At 50.0% G+C, this 23,211-nt stretch overlaps 9 protein-coding genes across 9 annotated transcripts; 3 read left to right on the forward strand and 6 right to left on the reverse strand.

The window, feature by feature from the left end:
• Positions 1–2,361: 2,361 nt before the first annotated feature.
• On the forward strand, positions 2,362–3,353 carry LTR84_005478 (uncharacterized protein; the record flags this gene model as incomplete). Its single annotated transcript, XM_064849047.1, has 2 exons — positions 2,362–2,754; positions 2,940–3,353. The coding sequence occupies 2 exons, from the start codon at positions 2,362–2,364 to the stop codon at positions 3,351–3,353; spliced, it is 807 nt and encodes a 268-aa protein (XP_064704261.1).
• Positions 3,354–3,663: 310 nt separating this feature from the next.
• LTR84_005479 (uncharacterized protein) lies at positions 3,664–5,844 on the reverse strand (the record flags this gene model as incomplete). Its single annotated transcript, XM_064849048.1, has 3 exons — positions 3,664–5,223; positions 5,301–5,732; positions 5,785–5,844. 3 exons carry the CDS (start codon positions 5,842–5,844, stop codon positions 3,664–3,666), a joined length of 2,052 nt encoding a protein of 683 aa, XP_064704262.1.
• A 1,153-nt stretch (positions 5,845–6,997) lies between these two features.
• On the reverse strand, positions 6,998–7,629 carry LTR84_005480 (uncharacterized protein; the record flags this gene model as incomplete). The annotated part of the gene is made up of 3 exons (XM_064849049.1): positions 6,998–7,209; positions 7,265–7,510; positions 7,569–7,629. 3 exons carry the CDS (start codon positions 7,627–7,629, stop codon positions 6,998–7,000), a joined length of 519 nt encoding a protein of 172 aa, XP_064704263.1.
• Positions 7,630–8,213: 584 nt separating this feature from the next.
• On the reverse strand, positions 8,214–8,842 carry LTR84_005481 (uncharacterized protein; the record flags this gene model as incomplete). The annotated part of the gene is made up of 4 exons (XM_064849050.1): positions 8,214–8,259; positions 8,314–8,456; positions 8,516–8,722; positions 8,780–8,842. The coding sequence occupies 4 exons, from the start codon at positions 8,840–8,842 to the stop codon at positions 8,214–8,216; spliced, it is 459 nt and encodes a 152-aa protein (XP_064704264.1).
• A 1,260-nt stretch (positions 8,843–10,102) lies between these two features.
• Positions 10,103–10,924, reverse strand: LTR84_005482 (uncharacterized protein; the record flags this gene model as incomplete). Its single annotated transcript, XM_064849051.1, has 1 exon — positions 10,103–10,924. The coding sequence occupies one exon, from the start codon at positions 10,922–10,924 to the stop codon at positions 10,103–10,105; it is 822 nt and encodes a 273-aa protein (XP_064704265.1).
• A 1,364-nt stretch (positions 10,925–12,288) lies between these two features.
• Positions 12,289–12,891, forward strand: LTR84_005483 (uncharacterized protein; the record flags this gene model as incomplete). The annotated part of the gene is made up of 1 exon (XM_064849052.1): positions 12,289–12,891. The coding sequence occupies one exon, from the start codon at positions 12,289–12,291 to the stop codon at positions 12,889–12,891; it is 603 nt and encodes a 200-aa protein (XP_064704266.1).
• A 185-nt stretch (positions 12,892–13,076) lies between these two features.
• LTR84_005484 (uncharacterized protein) lies at positions 13,077–14,213 on the reverse strand (the record flags this gene model as incomplete). The annotated part of the gene is made up of 1 exon (XM_064849053.1): positions 13,077–14,213. The coding sequence occupies one exon, from the start codon at positions 14,211–14,213 to the stop codon at positions 13,077–13,079; it is 1,137 nt and encodes a 378-aa protein (XP_064704267.1).
• Positions 14,214–15,685: 1,472 nt separating this feature from the next.
• LTR84_005485 (uncharacterized protein) lies at positions 15,686–17,307 on the reverse strand (the record flags this gene model as incomplete). Its single annotated transcript, XM_064849054.1, has 4 exons — positions 15,686–15,896; positions 15,957–16,777; positions 16,832–17,186; positions 17,246–17,307. The coding sequence occupies 4 exons, from the start codon at positions 17,305–17,307 to the stop codon at positions 15,686–15,688; spliced, it is 1,449 nt and encodes a 482-aa protein (XP_064704268.1).
• Positions 17,308–20,338: 3,031 nt separating this feature from the next.
• Positions 20,339–22,351, forward strand: LTR84_005486 (uncharacterized protein; the record flags this gene model as incomplete). The annotated part of the gene is made up of 1 exon (XM_064849055.1): positions 20,339–22,351. The coding sequence occupies one exon, from the start codon at positions 20,339–20,341 to the stop codon at positions 22,349–22,351; it is 2,013 nt and encodes a 670-aa protein (XP_064704269.1).
• Positions 22,352–23,211: the final 860 nt, after the last annotated feature.

Below are 23,211 nucleotides of genomic sequence, written 5' to 3' on the forward strand. Positions count from 1 at the left end.
CAACTAGGACTACTTACTGACTAGTCCAATCTATCTACGAGTAGGCAGCGACGCGACGGGGACCTATTCATCCGACCTGCACGCACGGAAAGGACCAATGTTTCCGAAAAGAGACACAGAGATACCTAGTATTTTCTGACACACTCTCCATCGTTCAGGTACTTGGATAGGAAAGAATTTGGAGCAATAAAAAGTGTCAACAAATGTGAATGGAGGGGCAAGAACGATGGCGCAGATTGGGTTGAGTTAGTGAGGGGTAACAACTCGAGCTAGCCCCCTGCATGCTGCAACAGACAGATTTATTGGGTGTCCTCTCAAGGTATCATCGCTTGCCTCGCTTCTTTCGTTTGCCACGCTGCACCTTCACCCTGCCTGCAACTCCCATCCCGAGTTCATTGACCTCAGTTCGTCTATTGGCTAACAACCAACTACTTACACCAGAGATTCTCTTTCATGCTCCACCATCACGGTAATATTCCTTCCCTCATGTTAATCGCGGAATCTGGAGACACGTCGGTATCAACCAGCCAGGGTTGTCTAGGCTAACCATGAATCAACACTTTTCGAGACCCAACTACGAGTAGCCTTGCTTATCCGTGCTTATCCTTCTCTCAGTGCGACTCCAACTTTACCATGCCCAAGAGAGAGAGATCGCCCTGACAATGATTGCAGGCTAGTCACGTTACTACTCATGTCTGGAACACTCAACGACAGTCTAGCCTCGTCAGATTGTGGCCTTACCTCAGCTCCCCGGATCTTGTCATCCGAGGGCCGAGGACCCCCATCCCACCAGGAAGACTTCCGTGGACCTCGTTGATTCTTGAAGCCTCGAGCGACCACGGAAGCATTCTTAGTCTTATTAGACACGGCCATATGCCGACATGTGGTCTTGGTAAGATTTTATCAATCATCGTGTCCAAGCGCTTATACTTGCTAGACTCGTCTGCCTGAGATTACAGACATGGGCATCTAGTGCGATGGCAGGGTCCCGCAACAAGATCTCAAGGTCCCATTCCCCAGATCTCCTGCCTGCCTTACCGCATGTCTACGGTAAGCATTAGCACAGCTTATTCTCGCATTTACGTCCGTATGAGCTGGCTAGGTTGCTGATCGGAACAGTTGCTAACACAACCGGGCATTCTGCCACCACTAACGATAGCTCCGCATTCGTATGTAAGCCATGCAGCCGCTTCAGGAGCTGATGGAATAGGACTGAGGTCTTCTGCCCTCTGGATAGTGAGACGCTGCCCATGTATACAAGGCTGGTACGGTCAAATGCTCGAATGTTACATTAGTCATGATCGCCCATGAATAGACGGTCCGATGGTGATAATACTTACAGTAAGCACTAAACAGTAGAAAGTACAGACATGGTGAATCAAAGGACATCCCGAAGCATTCCTCCGCAGAAGCAACACGTGACTTGATTTTCGCAGTATATAATGATTCTCCCCAGTCTTGGCATTTGGCTGTCGTGGTCATAATGAAAGAAGGCCGTTTTCTATCAGGTGCGGGTCGTTGCTTCACACACCCACTTGTACATGCGTGCCTCACTCGGAATTTCGGGTCGTTCTTCGTACTCGTGTGTGTAAACCACGATCGCTACGGAACGCTAAGCAATGGAAATGACCCTTGAGGGAAGCAATTCTGCAGAGACTTTTCCACCCGGAGTTGGCGGCGTGAGACTACACCGTGGCAAGATACGCGAAGGGTTGCACTTGTCTAATGGTCGACTTTTTTTTGGATATTTTATATAGTTGATATGAGATTTGATTGTATCCTTTTTAGTATCATCAAATCTTTTGTTCGGTGAGTGAGAAATCGAGTTCGAGCCCGCGTTTGGTAAGTTTTATTATTTTCGAAACTATCTACTTCCAAGGAGAACTACGCTCGGCATCTCGTACCCTACGCACCCATCCTTCCCACTCTTACTGCTCTATACCTACTAGGTATCTTTCTCGCTGGGCAGAGGACATGATCCACAGTTTAAGTCTCATGTTGACTGCTGTTTTCTGTATTGTCCCTACTACGTCTACAACTCTATGACTGGCGTAGCACCACTGGCCCTTTCTCTAAGTTGAACCTTTCAGTGAGGATCATATCTACTATCTACCTTCATTACGCTGTACTCCGTATCTCGGCCAAGTTCAATTAACCGAACACGCACGCACACGGCGCACCACTCACATAAAGTTGGTGCCTTGACCAACGATACTCTCTCCTCTCCGCTTCACCTCCATGTAGGATATAGAAACACAGGACCCTGATCCTCCCCTACACCATCTCACCTCCTTCATCTGCTGTAGTTCCATCCCCTCCTAGCACCGCCACTCTCACTCCCAACCATCACATCAGTTAACAATGGTGAAATTCTTCCCCGAAATCTCACCAGACCTAGCAGAATGGGCGATGAAGCAACAAGTATTCTTCGTAGCGTCGGCGCCCCTGCATGGCAAACACATCAACCTGTCACCCAAGGGTCTGCCCTCGTCATCATTCAGCATCCTGACGCCGAACCTGTGCGCGTACGTCGACGCTACGGGCTCCGGCATCGAGACCATCTCGCACATCCAGGAGAACGGCCGCTGCACCGTCATGTTCTGCTCGTTCGACACCAGTCCCCGCATCATGCGGTTTTTCTGCACGGGCCGCGTCGTGGCGTGGAATGATGTTGGGTTTGATGGCTGGTTGGAGCGTATGGGTGGGAAGAAGGTCACGGGCGCGAGGGCCGTCGTCGTGTTGGATGTTTATAAGGTAGGGTCCCTTTTGTTCTTTTCTTTTCTATGGGAGTTGAAGATCATGTGTGTGAGAAGGAGGGAGATGAGGAGATGAACGAGGTTGACCACTCATCTACTTATCTTCGATGTCTCTTCCCATCCCTCTCTCGACCAATTACACAAATCCACATCTCACCTACTCACTCACACTCTGCAACACAGGCCCAAACATCATGCGGCTTTGCAGTCCCCTACCTGTCGCTGAAGCCCGACCCGAAAGACGCCTCCAAACAACTCCCCTACCTCGAAGACCGGCAGACGCTGGGCCACTGGGCGGGCAAGCAGATCGAGAACGCGACGATGCACGAGTACCGCGCGAACTGGAACCGGCGGTCGCTGGACGGCCTGCCGGGGCTGCGGGTTGCGAGAAAGGATTTTGGCGAGCGCCTGTGGCTCGGCGATGTCGGTGCGCAGGTCAGGAAGCGGAACGGCGTGCTGCTCGTTCTTGTCGCGGTTTTGTCGTCGTTGGGGACGGTGCTTGCGTTGTGGGGTTTGGGGGCGTTGGATTTTTCAAGGATCTTGCTGCGGACGCAGAGTGGGAGCTCGCTTATCGGTGGTGGGAATCCGTATTGGTGATATATATACCGAACTAGATACTTATGAGGGATGAGAGCTACTATTATGCTTGTGTTTTTGGTTTAGGCTTGTTATTATAGCGTTCCTCCTCCTCGTGTCAGTTAAATATGGGGTTCTATTGTTGTCTGTACTGGATATATATATATATATATATATCTATGCTAGCTGGGAATCGAACGCGAAAAGCGATGCAGATCCGTAGGCACGTAGTCGAAACCAGCCAGATACAATAAATAAACAACTAGGAATCAAAAAAGAAGAATCAAATCATCAACGGCGGCCCGATAAACATTCCTGAACGGAGAACACATCATCTCGCACAATGGCCATTCGTCAAAGCCGGTCCACCAGCCCCATCAACCAAAACACTCCGATTCCGCTCCTGCGTCGACACGGCGACATCCATGGCCGGATTGGCGGTAAAGAAATTGACGGGCTTGAGCCCAACGGTCATCTTTTCACACGGCATGACGGGCCAATCCTCGACGCGGGGATTATGGGTGGAGCCGAAGGAATGCCAGACGACGATATCTTGGTCGCGGACGCTGGAGTGGTGGCCGCCTTCTTGATCCTTGCGGTTCTGGATCCACGACGCAATGCCCTGTCCGCCCAGCGACTGCATGGTGTGTGCGCCGGCCGCGAACAGCTCGTCGTCGTGATACCGCGTCACCCAGACGGCGTGGGCCGCGAATTCGGAGCGTTTGGCGTGGTACGACGACGGGTGCGCCAGCAGCATTTGGCTGTAGAAGGGTGCGAGCTTGAACCCGACCGGTCCGTTGGTGATCGGGTTGATGACGGATTCGTTGATGATTTTGAACGTTCGGTTGACCGTGTGGTCGAGGTCCAGGCCGGATTCGTCCGACACGATGTGTGAGGTCGTCGTGTACCCGATGCCGAAGGGGTTGTGGACTTTGGGGTCTTGGAGTGGCATTGGATGGGATTCTTCTACCAGGAGAGAATTCTTGTATCCGGCAATGGCCGGGTCGATGCGGAGGGAGAAGATGTGTTGATGGTAGGGTGCCATTAGGCCTGGGGCGATAGTTGTGCCGAAGGGGACATTGTCGCCGATATTTATTGGGACTGTTGAGACGATACCCGTGGCGCGGACTTCGTAGTGCAGGGATGCATCTTGTCCGAAATGGAACGCGAATATGTATTCATAGTTGCTTACAGTTATGATGGTCTGGAGGACCAGAACCCGTGAACGTGTCACAACAGCATTGCCAGTTCGGAAGTTGGTGTGCTTCCACAGAATCCCGTCGTCGACCTCGTGGCAACACACCGCATTTGGGATCTGGATCGGTGTGCCGTCGCTGGTAGTATGCCAGCCATCAAAGTATTTGATATGACCGAGACAATCACACCCGAGTTGCAAGTTGTTGGAATTGACACCCGCTCCGTCATTGCCTAGGTCAAACGCTGCCTTTCGATTGTATGGCATACGGCCATCACCGTAGGGGACGAACATTTCGGAAAGTGACAGTCGATAGAAGAGACTCCGGCCATCATATCTTACATCATGCAGAGTGAGACCTTCGCGATAGTTGAAGCCGGCCCGAAATCTCCATTTCTCCCAAGTTATGAGGTTGCCCTTGACCTGGAAAGATGGACCTTCGGGTTGAGAGACGTGATATGGCTTGGTGGTCGTGCGGTGGTTTGGAACCAGATCCGGGTGGTATTCAATACTCGAATCAAGGATTTTCTTCGTGTTGTATGGTGTGGCCATGGTGCTGATCTCGTTCGAAGTGCCTTGTGGAAGGTAGTAGATCTTGAGTACCTGAGCATCTCCGGACATTTCTACCACAAGGTCCAAGGGGTAAGCGTAGTGATTCGCGTCTGGGTGCGTGATGAGTTGCATATAGAAATAACACTATTCATTCCCGTCAATTAGATATGAAGGTCACCGCGCGGCAGATGAAAGAACGAAAGTCGACAGTGTAGACATACCATAGTGATCTTCTGCTTCATATCATTCATCCCATCAGTAGCATAAGTCCAAGGCTCAATCTTGATGATCGCACCTTCAGGCAATCTCAAATTCTTGATAGCCTCTTGAACTTGTGGATCATCCAGACAGGCACGTTCCGTCTTTTGCATATCATTCGCGTCGACATGAGGATGGCAGCCAGTCAGTCGCTCCTTGTGAACAATCTCCCCAGACTCGACATTGACTTTGAGCTGGTAGAAATTCTCACTGTTACGGGGCCCCAGAAAGGTCTGGACCATCGCCAATCGCGCTGGATATGGCAACACCTGTCCTCCGTCACCGTGCTCTGCGTCCAGAAACAAAGTCATCTCGGTCTTTGCAGGCTCGGACAAAGTGATGACTCGGAAGTATGCATCTTGCCCTGCGAATGCGGACCGGACGTGGTCTGCAGTCTGTTGACGATGTTAGGTATCACTCCCAGCAAGTTCTCGGTCGGATACATACTGTTGCGATTTCCTGTGGTGTTAACGGATCAAGGGGATGTGGCCTTGAGGAGGACGCCATATTGCTGTATTCGTGAATTACCCTTTCCACTAGTACTTCCCCAGTGCCCTTTAAATTTAGGATATGATGCTTGAGCACTATCACATTCGAACCATCTATTTATTGAAGAAGACTACTGCGACAGTGCTGCAGTTACGGGAACTCAGAAAATCTCACCGTTCCGCATCATGCCAGTTAGCCCAACTTACCAAGAAATCCACGGTGCGCCTTTCGACAGACATGAGAGCAAACCGTGAAGGGCAAGTCGAGGATATAAAGTGGAAGCCATCTCCTCCAATGGTAAGGTTGAGACGGAGGATAAACCTTGGTCGGAGCTATCCGCAGTGCTCGAGTCGTGACCGGATATTGGCGTCCAGTTACGTATCACGACTTTCAATGACATGAGCCATGACCGGCTCTGAAACCGGACCGGGTCGATGTCTCTTGGATGATTTGGTTGATAACACGTGGGATATTTGGGGAATCAATCAAGTTATATGTTTGAGATCGAGTGACGACGATGCGGAGCCGAGAAAAAGGATCGCGGCACTGTCAGATGGCAGATTGAATCAGATCTTGAGGGACACATTACTTGTGTGACCGAGCGGCTCCGCGACTTGGTGGGCAGTGTATCAAGTGAAGCCAACGAGCTAGATGGTTCACTCTTGATGGTTGCCAGCTGGCTGTATCCACTGGTTGAAATGGTGAATCTAACCCTCTAGCTCTGCTGCAAAGGTCATGTTGATCAGAAATCGGGTAAGCTACAACTCGTGCGATAGGATGAAGAGATCATTCCCATCCTTGAACCGTACCTTTGGCGTGATGAGTCCGTATCGTGGATGGAGCAGAACTCAACCTTTGAGCAATAGATTCCCACTCATTTGAAATGATCGACCAAGTAGAAGATTTGAGAGTTTTTCATTTGTAGTAAGCTGATCAAACGAGAGATCACTGAAGAATGTCCAGGCATACGTCTTTTCATAACCATGCCCTATCGCTCGGAAAGGAACTGCGCCTCTACGCAGTGGATGATATACAGCAGTCGTACAAAGAGGCGAGATTCATCCGGGCTCTCCCTGAATAATGTGCCCACACCAGTCTGCAGGCCCAAGCAGAATTATCTTTCGTTGGAAAGTCTTGTTGGTACAATTCTGATCAATCTCCACGTAGGATCCTACTCGACACCAGGTCCGTCCGAAGGTGATCCGTCCCGTCCAGCTCCAAATGAACCCACCTTTAAGCTCTTATCTTGAGCAACCATCAATGCGAGGATCTCGAGGATTTCTTTAGGTACGGTACTATCGTAGATGCCGATCAACGAGGAGGGTTCGGGGTAGACCTTGAGGCCCTTGTAGAAACACAGAGCAGCAGCGACTGGGTCCGATCCTAAATACTGTCAGTGCCATGCTCGGAGGAAGAGTGAAAGGTGTGATTCCATTACCGTCACCTGCTAGGGCTTCACCCTGAGCTATTTGTTGCATAAAGAATGCTTCTCTCTCCTCGACGTCGGTGGGAAATCCTTCTTCGATGGCTTCTTGAACAGCTGCCTTGATTTCTTCCCTTTGCTGCTTTCCTTGAATCTCTGCTTCTTCCTTGGCTATTTTGGCTTGACGGCGCGACTCTCGTTTTAGGGCTTTTCGGAATTCAGGGTCATTTCTTCGTTTGTAGTCAAAGTATACAGCATATGCTATCGACAAATTAGTCGAGAACTTGTTGGATGCGACGCATTCCAGAGGAGAAATTACCAAGGGCGCCGGTGATCACCGTCCCGACAGATATCGTGATAACTGTGGATGTCTGAACCATGGCGGACAGATGGATTGGTGATGAAGAGATTAGTGAGGTGAAGGGATCAGGGGTGTTTCCAGCAAAAGGATAATAGAGAGTATTAATCGTGTGCGAGAAGAATTAAAGGTGTAGAATAGCACAGGTAAGAAGTGCAAGATGAACAGACAAGATGGTGTCAAGATACGGAGAGATGGTGATGCAGCTTTCCTTTCACGAAATTTCCCAGCTTTTTGGAGTCGGCCAACTGGGCAGTCGCAACCTCCGCGAGGCTGCACTTGTCAGTCTTGGCACTCGCCTCCACTTGCCGCTTTAACAATTTCTGCCTCCTTTCGATATGCAAGGCTCAATAGTCAAGGTGGGTGAAGATAATATCATATCAACATAGAGCATATGGGGTATAATATAAGTTCATTGCTATCTCGTCTTATTATGAGTACATCATCACATCGTTCCCGTCGAGCTTCGTCAAATTTAGATATCTCATCCACCCAAAAGACTCCTGCCAGGACCAGCATAAAAATCACGACATGGGGTATCTCCAATATTCCAGCACACCTTCTACCATTGTATCCTACCGTTGTTGTCGTTTACGTAGTTGCAACTTAAACAGCTGAGCGACGATGGCCGAACCAGCGACGGCGGGTGTAGCTAATTGGAGTCAGCGGCTGAAACACGACCAAGGTATTCGTAGTTCATGCTTACGTTCCAGCGACAGGAGCAGCCTTGCGCCTCTCACGGCGAATAAACCAAATGCCTACCAAGGCACTGACCAGCCAGAAGATAGCTGACAAGAACGAGAAAGCTTCAGTTGCTCTCCATCTACCGCAAGTTCCGTTGAAGGAGATCTGTTCCCAGGAAAAGTACCGCCTGCACATGAACCCTGTGAATTGTGGCGCCACTGGACAAGAATACCAAATGCGGCGAACCAAGCGACCGAGATAAAGACGTCGACAGGCCAATGGACGAAACCAGATGAAAATGGTAGGAGCCAGAGAAGACCGAGGAGGAGGGAGATTCCGGCGAGAACCTCAATGTAGATGAAGCGGGCCAGTGGTTGTGCACTGCCTGAGCGGTAGTCGTGGAGGTATTTGCCAACCACGCCCGCGACAATCTATTCGACCTGGTTAGCTCAATGGATCTCAGAACGACAGTATAGGATATCACTCACTCCTGCGAAGGCCAACTCGCCAGCGCGAAGGATCATAGACACAACTCGGGAGATGACAGGCATCTTGACGGAGGTATCGCTTCACTGGTGTGATATGTGTAGAGGCGGAAGGATGGTGCGCAATGGCAAGACAAATGCCAACAAGTCGTATGGATTTGGGAAAGAAAACTGATCTCTTTGAAAGGCTCTGAAGTCAGGTTCTTAAATGATCGATCTCGACCAGGGAACAAATCAAGGAAAATGCGATTTTCAAGCCTCGTATCGTTTTCCCGGCATCATTTCCACTCACAGCACCAGCGTGCCAACAAACCTACCCTCTTTTTTCCACCCCCAGTGACAACAATGAACTCATCGCTCTGGCGCCAACGAGGCACCGTCGACCCAAGGCGATCTGCGCCCGTTTGATTCGTGCCACCAACGGGGTGTGACAAGCAAATCCGCGTGACCCAACAACGCGTGTGTCAACTTGAAGTTCGCCGAGCCCTACGACGCCCCAGTCGCTAAGGGGGGGCCGATTAAAACATGGCACGGCGTCATTGGCGATGGAAATCCTGGAATTTCCCACTCCCCCTCTAGCGGAAGATTGCACCACTCATTCATTTGGATCTTGACCTACCTAGCAACTTACGTAGACCAGTTTTTTCCCCTTCGTCGTGACTAACCTGGATGGGGGGTCATTATTCCTTGACAACACTGGCAAGTCAAGAAAGTCGTTCGTAATTCGTGACGAATGATGGTGGAGTGGTAAATCTTGGCTGTAAGCGAGGGTGCTCGCTTCGGTGGTTGGTGGAGAAATCATCTGGGCTTCAGCCATGACGTATGACGTGTGCGCAAGGCTGAGTGGGCAGCAAAGTACGTGGAAGGACTTTCACCGCTTCAATATTTGGTTACAAAGGAAAGAAAAGCGCGATGGTTTGTCTGCTGGATTGACTCGACCAGTGCTCTGCGGGATCCATGACCAGCTGAGAGGATGGTAACGCTGGACGCCGCCGCGTGAAAGAGATTCCGCAAAACCACTGCCACCAAGAACGCGACAACTCACAAATTTGTAGTCTAAATTGATACCAGGAAAATGAAACCATAGCTGATGGGAATTAGGTATTATTATCATGCTCATTGCACTTTTTGTGAAGTGAAAGCAGGTATGTCTAGCAACAATGGAAAATGCTGAACTTGAGGATTGAATACACACAACAACTCGCTCCAGGGCCAACCGATCCAACCCAACGCCATTCCTTCGACTGCTCCATTTTTGTTGTGGGGTATCAGACAAGACAAGTGGACTATCTAGGTACACGGTAAGGAAATCCGAGCGAAAGGCATTCATTTGCCCTCGGTGAACCAGGCAGTGGCTCTATCAACGATGGTCTTGCCGCCGGTCTCGATCACGTCTCCGTGACAAGGGATGACTCGGTCGTAATCCCAAGCCTTGATTCTGTTGGCTGAGGCGGTGAAGCCTTGTCTGTCTTTACCGCCAGCTGCATACCACAAGAAGCGCTTTTGCCAGACCATGTCGCCGCGGGTGTTCATAAGACCGCCAAACAGCTTGGTCAAGATGCCTGAAGTGGCATCAACGCCAGTCTTGGAGAATTGTTCGGTGGCCGGGAGGTTGAAGAGAAGATCGGCCTCGATCAAGGTTCGGGTGGGCTTGTGGAGGAAGACGAGTTCTTTGTTGGCGTGGGAGTGGAAGTACTCCGAAGAGAACTCGGCGTCGAATTCGGGAGAGATCTTGAGGTCGAGTTTGTTACTCTGGGAGAAGACGTGGGAGAATTTGAGTCCTTTGGTGGCTTCATCTCCTTCTCTTTTCTCTGGCAGACCTTCCATTCCAATGACTTCGGCATCGGGGTACTCTGCAGCCCAGGTAGAGAGGAAGATATGGTGTTCGATGTCGGGTGCGACGATGTACTTGAGATTTCCCAAGGCCCGCACTTTGTCCTTGACCGCAGGGGTCAATGCGACGGGAGAGAAGACTGCGACATTGCCGGTCTGGAGTTTGACCAATGTTCCACGACCGCCAACCTTGATGTGACCGAATCGTAGAAACGGAACGCTCAGGGTAGTGATGGTGGGTGTGATGTCTCGAATGACCATGACCTTTGCGGGGTCAGAGGGGATGAGGGACTTTGCGGACTTGGAGGTGGTCATTGCGAATGATCGAGGATGGTGATGAACGCGATAGGATGGTACTCGAGAGTAATAATGGTGATGGAGAGAGATGGGTAAACGGTGGATGGTCAAGCAGGTAACACGGGGTTTGATGAGAATGGAGGGTTTCATGAACAAGCACAGGAAGAGCACAAGATATATGTTCTGAAGTGAGAGGTCAGTTGATTGCTATCTCAAATTATCCTTACCGTGTGGTGAGTGAAGTTGTGGCTGGCATGACAAAGGCACTACTACCGCTAGGAACGAGGCATGTGCAGTGGTGATGCAGGACCAAGGATGCAAACGTCATGGGTTAGTGAAGAGAGGAAAAGACCATCATAGGTGAAGGGGCTCGGAAAGACCCCTCGGCCGTTGAAACAAACTGTCATTCATCCCTCACCATCCCTGGATCCCCGGGTGGCTTGCAGCCTCTCGGTGTCCTTCCTGGTTCAATGACTAAGCATGCCTTTGGCACCTGCTACGGGCTACACCCCATTGAACAGCTGTAAAGCCACCATCAGACCAGACCAAATCAAATTGGAAAACGTCAAGTCTACGCGCGTTGGTCAGCACCTTTGCCAATTTCTTAGGAATCCTTGGTAGACTTCCAAGAGTGCCATACGAAGCCACCTCACTGTATTGGGCATTTGGTGGTCACAATTGCAATCAAAAATGCTGAGGTAACAAGCATGCCTAGCCGACACGGGATTCGGCCGTAGTCGCTGCTAAGGTATTTGGAACGCTCTAGTTAAACGTCGGACGGAACGGATACGGATACGAGTTTCACTTATGATCACAAACTTCAATTTCAAGTCGTCGAGTCGGAAGAGACCGAGGTTCATGCGGATATTAATCCGAATGCAGTCTTTCCACAACAGCTTGAACAGGCCAGAACCATGCTGGGGCATCCAAGTGAGAACCATATCGTATCTGATGTTATCCGCGATTGCCCCAGTACATATTTGGAATCCAATACGTGCGCATGGGCATGGGGATGATCAACAATAATAATCACAATCAATCCCAGGTATTTTGATTGTGGTTGTTGAGCCTGGCTAAAGATCTGAGTCTTTGGATTGATCACTGTGGAAGCAAAGACCGAGATGTGCTCCTGCCTGCCATGCTCCCTCGCTTTCAATGATGAGGAAGGAGCAACGGGGATGGAGGTAAGTGCCTACCTGTTCACCCGCTCACCCAAAATGTAGTGGGAGCCATAATGTCAAGTGGTCTGGGGAAGTCAACACATCCATCACCCGCGGTCATTGATCCACCATCATCAACATGACGCCCATCCTATCTCTATTCCAATGCAGATATTTATCACAGTGAAAATACAACCCGGCTCCATCCAAGCTTCCTCGAATATGCACTCCTCAGTCACCCCCGACGATTGTCAGGCACTCCATGGCTTACAACACCGCACCTCAATTTCACGTATTGCTGTTGGGGACGAAGAACGGCAAGAGGATAGAGAGAGAAGAGTGCAGAATGAAGATCGATCTATATCTCCCTTCTCACACTACAATGACCGGCGAATGATCAACACTCATCCGCCGGTCAAACCTCTCCACACACAGACCACCGCGCCTGCAAGTTCCTGGCACACACTTGCAGCCAAGCCAGGTCGCATCACTCGCAACATGCTCCATACGACCATTCAGCTTGTGTCCCTGGTACTATTCTGCTCCTTTCTCATCCCCTACATGCACTATTCGCGAACGAAAATGGCTGCTGAATGCGAAGCTTGCAAGTACAATGCCCTGGCAGACTACGAGAAGGGTCTTGCTGAATGTGAAATCACTACAGGCGCCAACTTCACCGCAGAGGAAGGTGGCAAATTCCTTCTAAGTCGGCTGGAGGTCATTGCGATAATGGTATTGGCGTGTATATGGCAGTACGTTACATGGATCGTCCAAGACAAGCTTGTCACACGACTTCTGTGTCTCACAGTCAAAGCAACGAACTGAGTCAGAGGGTCAAAGAATGAGAGGCCCTGTAAAGTGGGACTATCAAGACCCCAACAAAATCCAGAAAAAATCCTAGAATCCAGATCGTCTTCAAAACCTATGACATTCATTCATCTTGCTATATGGGTTGTCGTTTTTATCGTCAAGCGCCGCCTATGCCTATTATTTACAAACGTACATGTCGATCAATTGCCTTCCATATCTTCCAGGATTCCACTACCCGCACATACACTTCGCCTCCCGTGGTTGAAGCGGTTCAATATACGTCGCGTCCAATCATCTTCACCCTGATTGTGAAGGAGCAGCGGCTCATCTAGAAGAACGTAGGCCGATTTGTGAGCCCGCGATTCTGCATATGCTGGATCCTCAAAGGCCTCGGAGACAGCAGCGGAAGCAACCAAGTTTCTCAACTCTTTTCTAGGACTCTGAAGCCCTTTGGTGGTGTAAAGTAGCACATCTGGATTATTACCAGCTGCCGCACTCAACGGCGCCCAGGATTTGCGTAGAACAGATGACGCCAGCGCTTCGTCTAAGGCGGCCATATTGATCGCCAGTCCCGGCGATCGAAGGTACAGTGCCCGATCATAATCCCATCGAGTCCATTGTAACTCTCCAAGAAGTTGAGCATTCACCTCAAACCCTTCAGTCATCTGCACGGGATGGTATACAAGGTCGTACAGCTCCTGGACCCCCCTCATCAATTTCAAGACTGAAGTGTGTTGTTCATCCGAGCTTGTTTCCCAAGTCGAGGGATACAGCAGCACGACCGACGGCTGTATAGCAAGTGACGAAGCCTTTCGATGTTCTTGTGTGAACAACAGTGCAGAGCAAAGATCGGACGGCTGCAGCAATGCAAACATATACGCCAGTCGCTCGTATAACGGATCATCTCCTGATCCCTGAACAGCATCTCGATCCTTCCTCTCCGGCGATACATCGCCCAATTGCTGCTGCTGCTGATGTTGCTGTTGCTGACTCTGCCGACCGACCTCGACCGGCACCGTGACTTGCAGCATCCCCTGCCCTTGCCTTGAGCGCTGCGACAGCGGCTCCTCAATCACGACGAGCGGCGCGCCGGATCCATCCAACGACTCGCCACCACCACCGACAACCGCCTCGACCGATTCGTTCTCCTGATGCCGGAACTTCGCAGGTAGCGTCGGCACGGGTTTTCTCTCCGCGGGCTGCCGTATCGCTTCCTGCAGTGAGCGGACCGTCTGTTGTTGTAGCACGTAGCCGGACAGGAAGAGCAGGAACGTGAATGTGCACACTACGCTGCTCGATATCACCACCGAGACGGCCGATGATGTTAGTAGTACCATCGCCGTGGCCTGGCAGCTGTCTGCTGGGCTCGGCAGGGCTTGTTGGGTGGTCCCTGGGATTTTTTGTCGGTGGCACGGGCTGTAATTGTGGTCAAAGTATTGCCGATGTATCCGTATTCTTGCTGGTTCGAGATTATGATATGGTTTTATGTTGATGCAGGGTCTAGATCTCGTGCTTCAAGTATGACTCTCACTCGGAAATGCTATGTGTGTGCTTCGTGTATGCAGGATATTCTATGGCCAAGCCGGTCAAGATCCTTTTGTTGACATGGTCGTTGCGGGGGACAACGGCCAGCCTAGGAGAAGGCGGCACTAAAATGGCGTGTAGTTTAGTCCCTTTCAGAGCACGAGTGATGCCGCTTTGTAGGATGTTTACATAATGCGACTTTGAGTGGACCTCTTCAAGTTTCATGATGCCGATGCAGAACGAGGCTGTCAATGCCTTTTAAGCCACAACCACTCACCGAGAGACTCTCAATCTCGAAAATGGCTCGACATTGATTGTTCCATGTACCTCTAAATATCTTTTCTAAATCTGTTCTGCTAACGCAGGCACTTTCGTCTTTTAAAGGACTAGGAGAATAAATCCAAGAAGCGTTATTGACCTTCCATCTACTTCGCTAATAGAATTAATCTACTTAGTTACTAGATCACTTATAGGCCAAAGTATCTCACATCCACAACAAGTCATTAATAACATCATTTCCGCGCTCTAAGACGCGCAGCAATGATTAGCAACCTAGCTGATTTAACAACCTTGAACTCTCGCCCTAGACTTATCTTTCACAATAACACGACTGCAAACGAGGCAGTAAAAAGGTTTGCTGGACATTACCTACTTCCCTTCCTCTATGAGGGCCTGCAGCGACTAGCCAATATAGTGCGCCTAGTGCCCGGCTTCCTACGCTCAGGTATCGAGCTCCGCTAGGTGCTCACAAGTCCAATAGCCAGTTAGGCTGGCCCTGGGCACGTCTCTATTGTAAACCCACTTTACTGGTGACCAGGCCAAAGGCGACGTGGTGGTGTGTTGCGAGGCCGCAGGCTGTGTCTATATCTCAACGTTGGCCTCGCAGATCGATATGCCCCTGGTGCTTACTCGCGAAGTCGGCAAGCTTTCCCGGCTTATTAGTCCGCCATCAAATCTCCATCGCATATCTCATCTCTGGCATTCAACGATTCGGAAGAGGAGCGGATCAGGATGGAGCAGGATTTGATCCCCAGGTAGACGATGTGCTTTGTAAGGGGCAGACGCTTTGTGCGGTCCTACAGCTACTTGATGAAGCTGGCGTCAGCATCAAAGATATCAGCGTCATGGTCTTCGCCGAGTTCCCAATTCACCGTGGCCGGAAGCTGTTACGCCAGCGTGGGTCGCGACTTGTACATTGCCGCAGAAGTCATCCCAACGCCATGACACACACAAGATCCTTTCCAATCAAACTTTACACACAACCTTTCTTGCTCCCCCCCTTGGTTCAGTTACCCGTGGCCTTCTCTCTGATAGTTTTAATCTCCTCAGCCCCTGTGGTTTGCTCTTGAGCGCCCGTATCTACGATCTTTCCTTCCAACCTCGCGTGCTCCTCGATGGCATGGGGAACGATAACATTTGTTTCGCTGAAGTAGTTGGTTTCCAGAACCTTCCGCCAGAGAATGTAAAGTATGCAGAAACTGCCCAAGAAATACAAGCTGGATAGGAAATGTTAGCCTATAATGGATCGAGTGCGTGAAAAGCAGGAAAACTCTTACCAAAGTTGGACGCTTGCCTGGCCATAAAATGGCACGTGCTGGCCCGCCATGATAAAGGACAAGAACATTCCAAGGCTTGAGTAGAATTTGAAGAGACCAGCAACTTTGGACAGTTGTTCAGGATCATTGGTCGTGGAGGATAATGTATACTCGGTGACCATCTGGTAACCTGCATACGTGCAGCCAAAGCACAGGTAACAGACGAAGAGAGGTCCCCATCGCATTCCGTCAGTCCAGTCCCAGGCCCTGGGTTTCGAAGACTCGTCGATCTTATTAAGCTCGATCCAGGCGATAAGGCCCGCTGCACCACCAGAGGCGATGGTTCCCGTCAGGGCCACGCCCATGTATCCCCTAGCGCGACGGGAGTTGATGTATTTGTTGTCCAGGATGAGCGTCAGAAGTGGTGGAAGGAACATCTGAATCATGTTGAAAGACAGGTTGTTGAGGGCCCTGGTGCGAAGATTGAAGGACCTCGAGTTCACACTGCTTAGAAGACCTAGGGCCATCTCACAGCAGAACATTGGGATGGCAAGAATGATATAACGCGTGTCGATTGCAGCTTTGCAAAGGCCTTTGATTTCTTGGACGATCCCAACCTTTTGGAAAATTGCAATGTGTGTCCCATCGTCGCGCACTATCCGTTCCGGGTCGACGATACAAAACAATGCAATGAAGAACGCAACAGACTGAATAAGAATGAAAGCCACGTACACGGGAGTTGACACTCCGACAGCCTTGGTCGCGTGGAAATTGGCGCCAAACGCAATGAATGATCCGCACGTTGCGCCAACGGATCGCATAGCCCACTGCATACTGATATACTGGGGTCTGTTCAGTAGATGTGGGGCCGGGATGATTTAGGAAGAGTAACTCACCAGACCCTTATTTTTTTCCTCGGGATATGAAAATTGAACAAAAGCAGCCGTAACCCACAGAAAAGCGCCGGAGATTCCGTTAAGGACACCTGCGAGGTAGACAAACCATTGGTTTCCCGACCGGTCATAGTACCAGAGGCCGCCTATGTAAAGGGGGTACCCTGTTGCACCAATCATCAGACAGACCTTCGGGGTTAGCTTGTTGAGCAGAAATCCAACGACCAGCGAGCCGAAGCCAAGGAAGACGTAAATGATTGCGTTAACATTGTTTGCGACTTCTAGGGACGATGGCTTTCCACCACCAGCGCCCAGTCCGGTGATGGCGTTGTACATCCCGGGCAGACAGAACAACATGCTGAAGGAGTATTAGTAAGATAAGCTTGAAGTGCTCGAATGCTGCCATGGGCCACTTACCAAGCCACGGCAAAATTTTGGTTGAAAGGGCGCGTAAGACGTAACTTTTTGTTTAACGCCATTTTTGAGGAATGAATTGTTGAAACCACAGAAGAGCTTTGGGTACAAACGATAGAGGAGGGCAGAATGAGACAAAGTATTCCTGCCACGGGGCGTGTTGTGAGGTATAAATACATGTACTCCGTGTATTCTATCTAATGACACTGTCAGTGTATGCCCCTTTCAATGGACGAAGGAGCTTGCCACCGGGCTGGCGATGCACCCTGCCCAATCATGTCTAAATGCGCTGCCTCGTCTCGGGTCCTGGCGAATCAACGGCAATTACGCCAATCTGGTTCGTCGGTCCAGAAGGCGTATGAAGTCGTCGATCAGGTCTATCTGAAGAGGATGACAGTAGATAAGCGTCGATTAAACCTCAGCAGTTCTTGGAATCGCTGCAATAATGGCCTGGTTGGATTGAGTTGAGATAAGGCAAAGTACCAACAGGCCGAGTGCTGGGGCTTTGGCTCGGTTTGAACAGTATGAACCTCTAAATTATGGGACGGGATGGCAATTGACGCCAAGCAGGTGGTGCTAGAATCCACAATTGCATCCAGGACAGTCGAGCGCGGCAAAGACACCTGCTCAACACCTTTCGTCAAGTCCATGTGTGTTGATTGCGAAGTCACCTACATTCACTTGCTCTCCAGGCTCTTAATCTCCTTGGACATATTCAAGAATTGATTTTAAAACAATTGTTTTCCAGCCTTATGTCCCAGGATTACTGAACTAGATGAATCTCGAATTGGAACTCCACAGAGAAGTTTGGCTCGCTTTGGTCAATAGTCAATGAATAAGCAGTCGTGCTTAGGTCCGAACCGGTGCAGGTTGCAACATTGCCCTCGTTGCAGCTCCTGAGCCAACCTGGTCCCTTTGGTGGTGTTTAATTTGAAATGTCTAAAGTTTTAACTGTCCGAGCAATGACTAGTCGAAGTTCGCATGTAATCTGGAATAGGACACAGGAGGGCAGAGTAAGATGGAGCTGAAGGTGGTGAACTGGAAGCGACGGTTTTCTGGCCGGGCAGGCTAAGCATTGAGCTTCTTCCCCCCACCCACACCGATTCTAGCTCGTGAAGCAGGCGCAGAGAATGCGCAGAGGCTGTGAGCGTCCACCTATGCTCCAATTCACGACGGACGGTGTCCATATCGGAAGCATCAGTCAGGAAGAACCCCAACGTATAAATCGGCCAGTTGCAAACATAATACTTGCTCCAGTCATCGTCGGAATTGTGCTCCCGGATGATGGCGATTGCTTTTCTCACCTGCCAACAATCACTAGGAAGAGTATTCGGGAGGGTATTGGGTGAGTTAGAATTCCCAGTTATTTCACCAAGAAGCAAAGATGCGGCCAATATATACAGATTGGCGGTATCTCTATATATCCTGCACCTTTTATCATGGAAAACGTTTGCCGTAATGCTTTGGAGTCGGTTTTGGTGCAGTATTGTGATGGTCCATTGCTCCAGCTCATCGTTAAGATCCTTCAAAACTTCTGCTTGCGATTGCCTAGTGCTCCTGAAGGTTTGCGTTACGGATACAACGAATTTAAATAAATTCAGAGGTAACCCAAGGACAGGACTGTTCAGATCGAAAGACTTGCCTTGGACGGGTCCGGATTGGTGCAAGACTTGTTCTGCAAGCAGCCAAAGCTCCTGGCCTGGGCGAGAGAAACGATTCGCGTGGACATCAGACCAAGAGCCCAAGGACGTGGTAAACACCTGGTGAATTATGCTTTCGAGAGCGATCAAATTTAGAGGATTTGCTCCGAAGTCTTGACTCTTTACATCGAGCCGCATTCTTAGGATGGTGGTCGCTGCAGCAATGTGGTGGGAAACATGCTTGTAGTCACCGATTCCAAGAGACTGTTCTACATCGTCAGTCTGTAACATCAATGAACGAAAGGCGGCCCACGTACTTCGTAGAGATAGAGGTGTATAATCGTCATGATCAAGGCGTCGAAATGTTGCAGTATCCCGAGGCCTTCGTCCTCGAGTAGCTGAGACGTTTCGACAAGGGCTTGTGAGTAGTACGATAAAGCCACCTGTTGCATCCGCTCGGAGCCATCGGTGAGGTAGATGTGCGACGCACTACACGCAAGGGAAGAGTACTTGAGGCTCTTGTACTTTGGGATGAGTTCTTGCGTTTTTTTCACCCAGTCGTGAAAATAATAGGGGCGGCAATGTGGTGTAAATCTTAAAGGCGAGTATTTCTCAGCAAAGTGGTTCTCAAGAAGAGATTCAAAGTCACGGCGAAACGCACTCGACGATATTGACCACGGCTGCAAGGGAATGTTGGATGCGTTTGGCGGTGGTGAGGGACAGGGTGGCGAGAGGTTTTCTACTTGGTTTTGTGTCGATGGCTCAAAACCAAGCAGTGATGTTTGTCGTGGTCTGCAACCATGACGGCCGTCAATCAGTTCAGAAGAAGTTGGCCACCGACAGTAGCTCTTCAACCTAGTGCATCTGAGGCATTTGGGGTAGAGCTCATCGCATTTTTTTCGTCGAATTCTACCTATAACATGATACGTAAGCACAATCGCAGCTGATGGTCTCAGTAGATGATGTACAAGTCAGGCAACCTGTTTTGGTACGTAGCGCAGGAGGCGGCAAACGTTTTCCCATTTTTCTAAGTTGGATAGGTATGTATCGCGCGTCAAGCAGCAGCAGCGGTGGTTCCGTTCTTACAGTGAGGTCCAGCAAAACCCAAGATTCAACTTTTGCGAAGGGGGAGGGAAACAAGAAGTGGTGCAAATGGCCCCGCGCTATAAACGCTAATCTCAGCGCAAAAATGGCCGATTGGCGCGAATGGGACTCATTTGTATGGCAGCGATATTAGATCCTATTGGTGGACGGCAAGGCGACTCGCCACTCTCATGGGAAGGGCTGGTGCAATTCTCCACTCCAGCGAAAGCGAAAGCAATCCTTCTACGAGCACTCTGGGACTGCACGACCCTGAATCATACTTGTGGCGTTTATATAGCCCTCGTCTGCCCGCGCAGACCAGTAATTGAGATGTTCTTCCAGAATTCTCAAATATGCCAGCGCCATATTCACCATGGAAAGGTTCAGTATCGTCGAAGCAAGCATCGAAGATCACCGACGGGCGCTTGTCGGTGGAACGACTACAAGCGTTGAACTTGTTGTGAGATATCTGATTCGGATCGCCACTTATGACTTTCAGGGCGGCTTGCATGCCTTCACCGTGATGAATGACAAAGTGCTGGAGGAAGCCCAAGCCTCTGATCGGCGCCGCCAGTCAGGCTCAAGTCTTGGGCCACTAGATGGAATACCATACACTCTGAAAGACAGCTACAAGTACGCCGGATTAACCGTGAGCAATGGTTCTCCGGCGCTTGAAGGATTGATGTCGAGTGAGGATTCCTATGTCGCATCAAAACTACGCGAAGCCGGCGCGATCATGATAGGAAAGACTAACATGCCCCCAATGGCAGCCGGGGGAATGCAACGGGGTCTTTATGGTAGGGCCGAAAGCCCCTACAATGCTGAATTCCTCACCGCGGCCTTCTCTTCAGGCTCATCAAATGGCGCCGCTACTTCAACCACAGCGAGCTTTGCGGCCTTTGGAATGGCTTCTGAAACTGTCTCCTCCGGAAGGTCACCCGCATCCAATAACGCTTTGGTTGCATACACCCCTTCGAGAGGCATTATTTCTTGTGTCGGACTCTGGCCGCTTTACGTTACCTGCGATGATGCGGTCCCATACGCACGCTCAGTGACGGACATGCTGGCCTTGCTGAACGTAATCACCAAACCTGACCCATCAAGTGTTGGAGACTTTTGGAGAGATCAACCACACGTCCAACTTCCCTCGAGCCAGAACATTGACTATACAAACTTACAAGATAAAGCATCACTAAAAAATAAACGCATTGCAGTTCCCAAACGATACATTGGGGGAACTGATTCACACCCTAATGCGAAAAGCACCACAGTGAGTCCCGAAGTCATCAGCCTGTGGACACAGGCTCGTGCCGACCTTGAAGAGCTTGGTGCGACGGTAGTCGAGACCGACTTCCCCTTGGTTTCAAATTACGAGGACGATTCGATTTCAAACGAGGCAAACAATGTGGTTGGAGCACCATCATATTGGAATTCTACTGAGCGCGGTGTACTTATCGCCAAGGTTTGGGATGACTTCCTTATTGCAAACAAGGACGGCAAGCTTAGCGACTTGACCAAGACGGATGCAAGCCTACTGTTTCCCAAACCTCAAGACTACATTCCAGATCTTTTCGTTGAAAAGAAAAACCTTATCAGCTACGAAGGCCTTCCAAACCTTGCACAGGCCAACAAGGAAACCTCCCTGTTTGACCTTCCTGGTTTAGAACAGGCACTCAAGGCTTTGGAAGCGCAGAGGAAACGGGATCTAGAGCAATGGATGGATGAACATGGTTTTGATGTTGTGGTGTTCCCATCTGCGGCAGATGTGGGCAAGGCTGACCTAGAGTTCAGTGTGGAGAGTGCTGAGCATGCTTTACAGAATGGTATAAAGTATTCAAACGGCAACAGAGCAATCAGGCACTTGGGCGTCCCTACTGTCAGTGTCCCAATGGGGACGATGGCTCAGAAACAAATGCCTGTCAATTTGACATTCGCTGGAAAGGCATACACCGATGATAAGCTCCTTCAATACGCTTACGCGTACGAGCAGAAGAGCCTCAAGCGTCGGCCTCCTCCACTAACTCCAGAGCTGTCAACGGATAGTATTTCCCGGAATCCATCCTTTCTATCCGGTCTGCAGAAGGAGCAGAACCTCAAGATAAGCGCCTCAGCGGAGAGGAGCGCCGTTGATGGAAACACTGTCATAGAGGTTTCAGGTATCTTATCGGGAGCGGTTACACCTAAAAGACTCCAGGTATACTTGAACGGCAAGCCTTTGCCACCAGTAGAGTCAGGCAATGGGCCGTGGGAAGTGTCCGGAACTTGCGACGACCCGAACAGAGTCCGGCTTTCCTATCTCTTGAAGCCAATGAGCACACCAATCATGGTGTTGGTTACCGTTTCCCACGAGGATGCCATCCTGGCTGCGGACATTTCGTGGGTGTAGCTAGAAAATGGGTATTAGAAGTGTCGAATTATTATAAAGAGAACACACGTCTTGTAATGCTTTATGGTGTGGCTATTCCCTCGCTTTATTTTTCGACTTTCCCAAATCTGCGCAGTGTCGATTCACACGCGCTCAGTTGAGGAATACTCGTTCGGCTTGTAAGGTTTCCTAGTAGTTGTTTGACGAGAATACCTGGTGCTGCCATTGCGAAACGAAGCTCTCTGAATGATTCGTCCTCCAAGACTAATCCTGTCTTTCATGCTTTTATACGCCGGAAGAAGACTGCTGTTTTTCTGAAGAATGCGAGATTGTTCACAACTTCACATAAGAAGTGCCAGGATGGCTAGGAGAGTGTGAATAAAAGAAAGAGACCCTTCCTAAGAGAACCTGATACTAGGGATAAACCGAGAAGGATCAGCCCCAGTAAAAACTCGTCTGCGAGCTCGGTGGGGATGCGTATCTCTGGGAAGCACATTTTATATCGCGAGGCGACGACGACACTGAGGAAGACTTCCTGCATAGCTGAAGAAGATGGTAAAGAATAAATAGACTCAGCGGCGTCACAGCCTCAATCATACTAAACTAAACCCTGGAAAAAATGCCTGGGACCTGTGAGGACAGGGTTCCTGGAAGCATGAAAGTCCTGGGACTGGGGTTTGTACTGCACGGGCCATCCTGGGGAGCATGGTGTCCTACGACGACCGGCCCAGGACTCTCCCACTCCCAGGAACCATGTCCGAGTACTTGGTTGCACCTAGGAGCTTACGTGTCCGAGGATTTTTGGCCCTAGGAGCAAAGTCGAGAAAACAGTTTAGATTTTTCTTGTTTTATTTTATTTTATCGTTTAATTCTTCTTGGGT

Source organism: Exophiala bonariae (genome assembly GCF_035927105.1).
Source record: "Exophiala bonariae strain CCFEE 5792 chromosome Unknown scaffold_20, whole genome shotgun sequence".
In the NCBI taxonomy this organism is placed as follows: domain Eukaryota; kingdom Fungi; phylum Ascomycota; class Eurotiomycetes; order Chaetothyriales; family Herpotrichiellaceae; genus Exophiala; species Exophiala bonariae.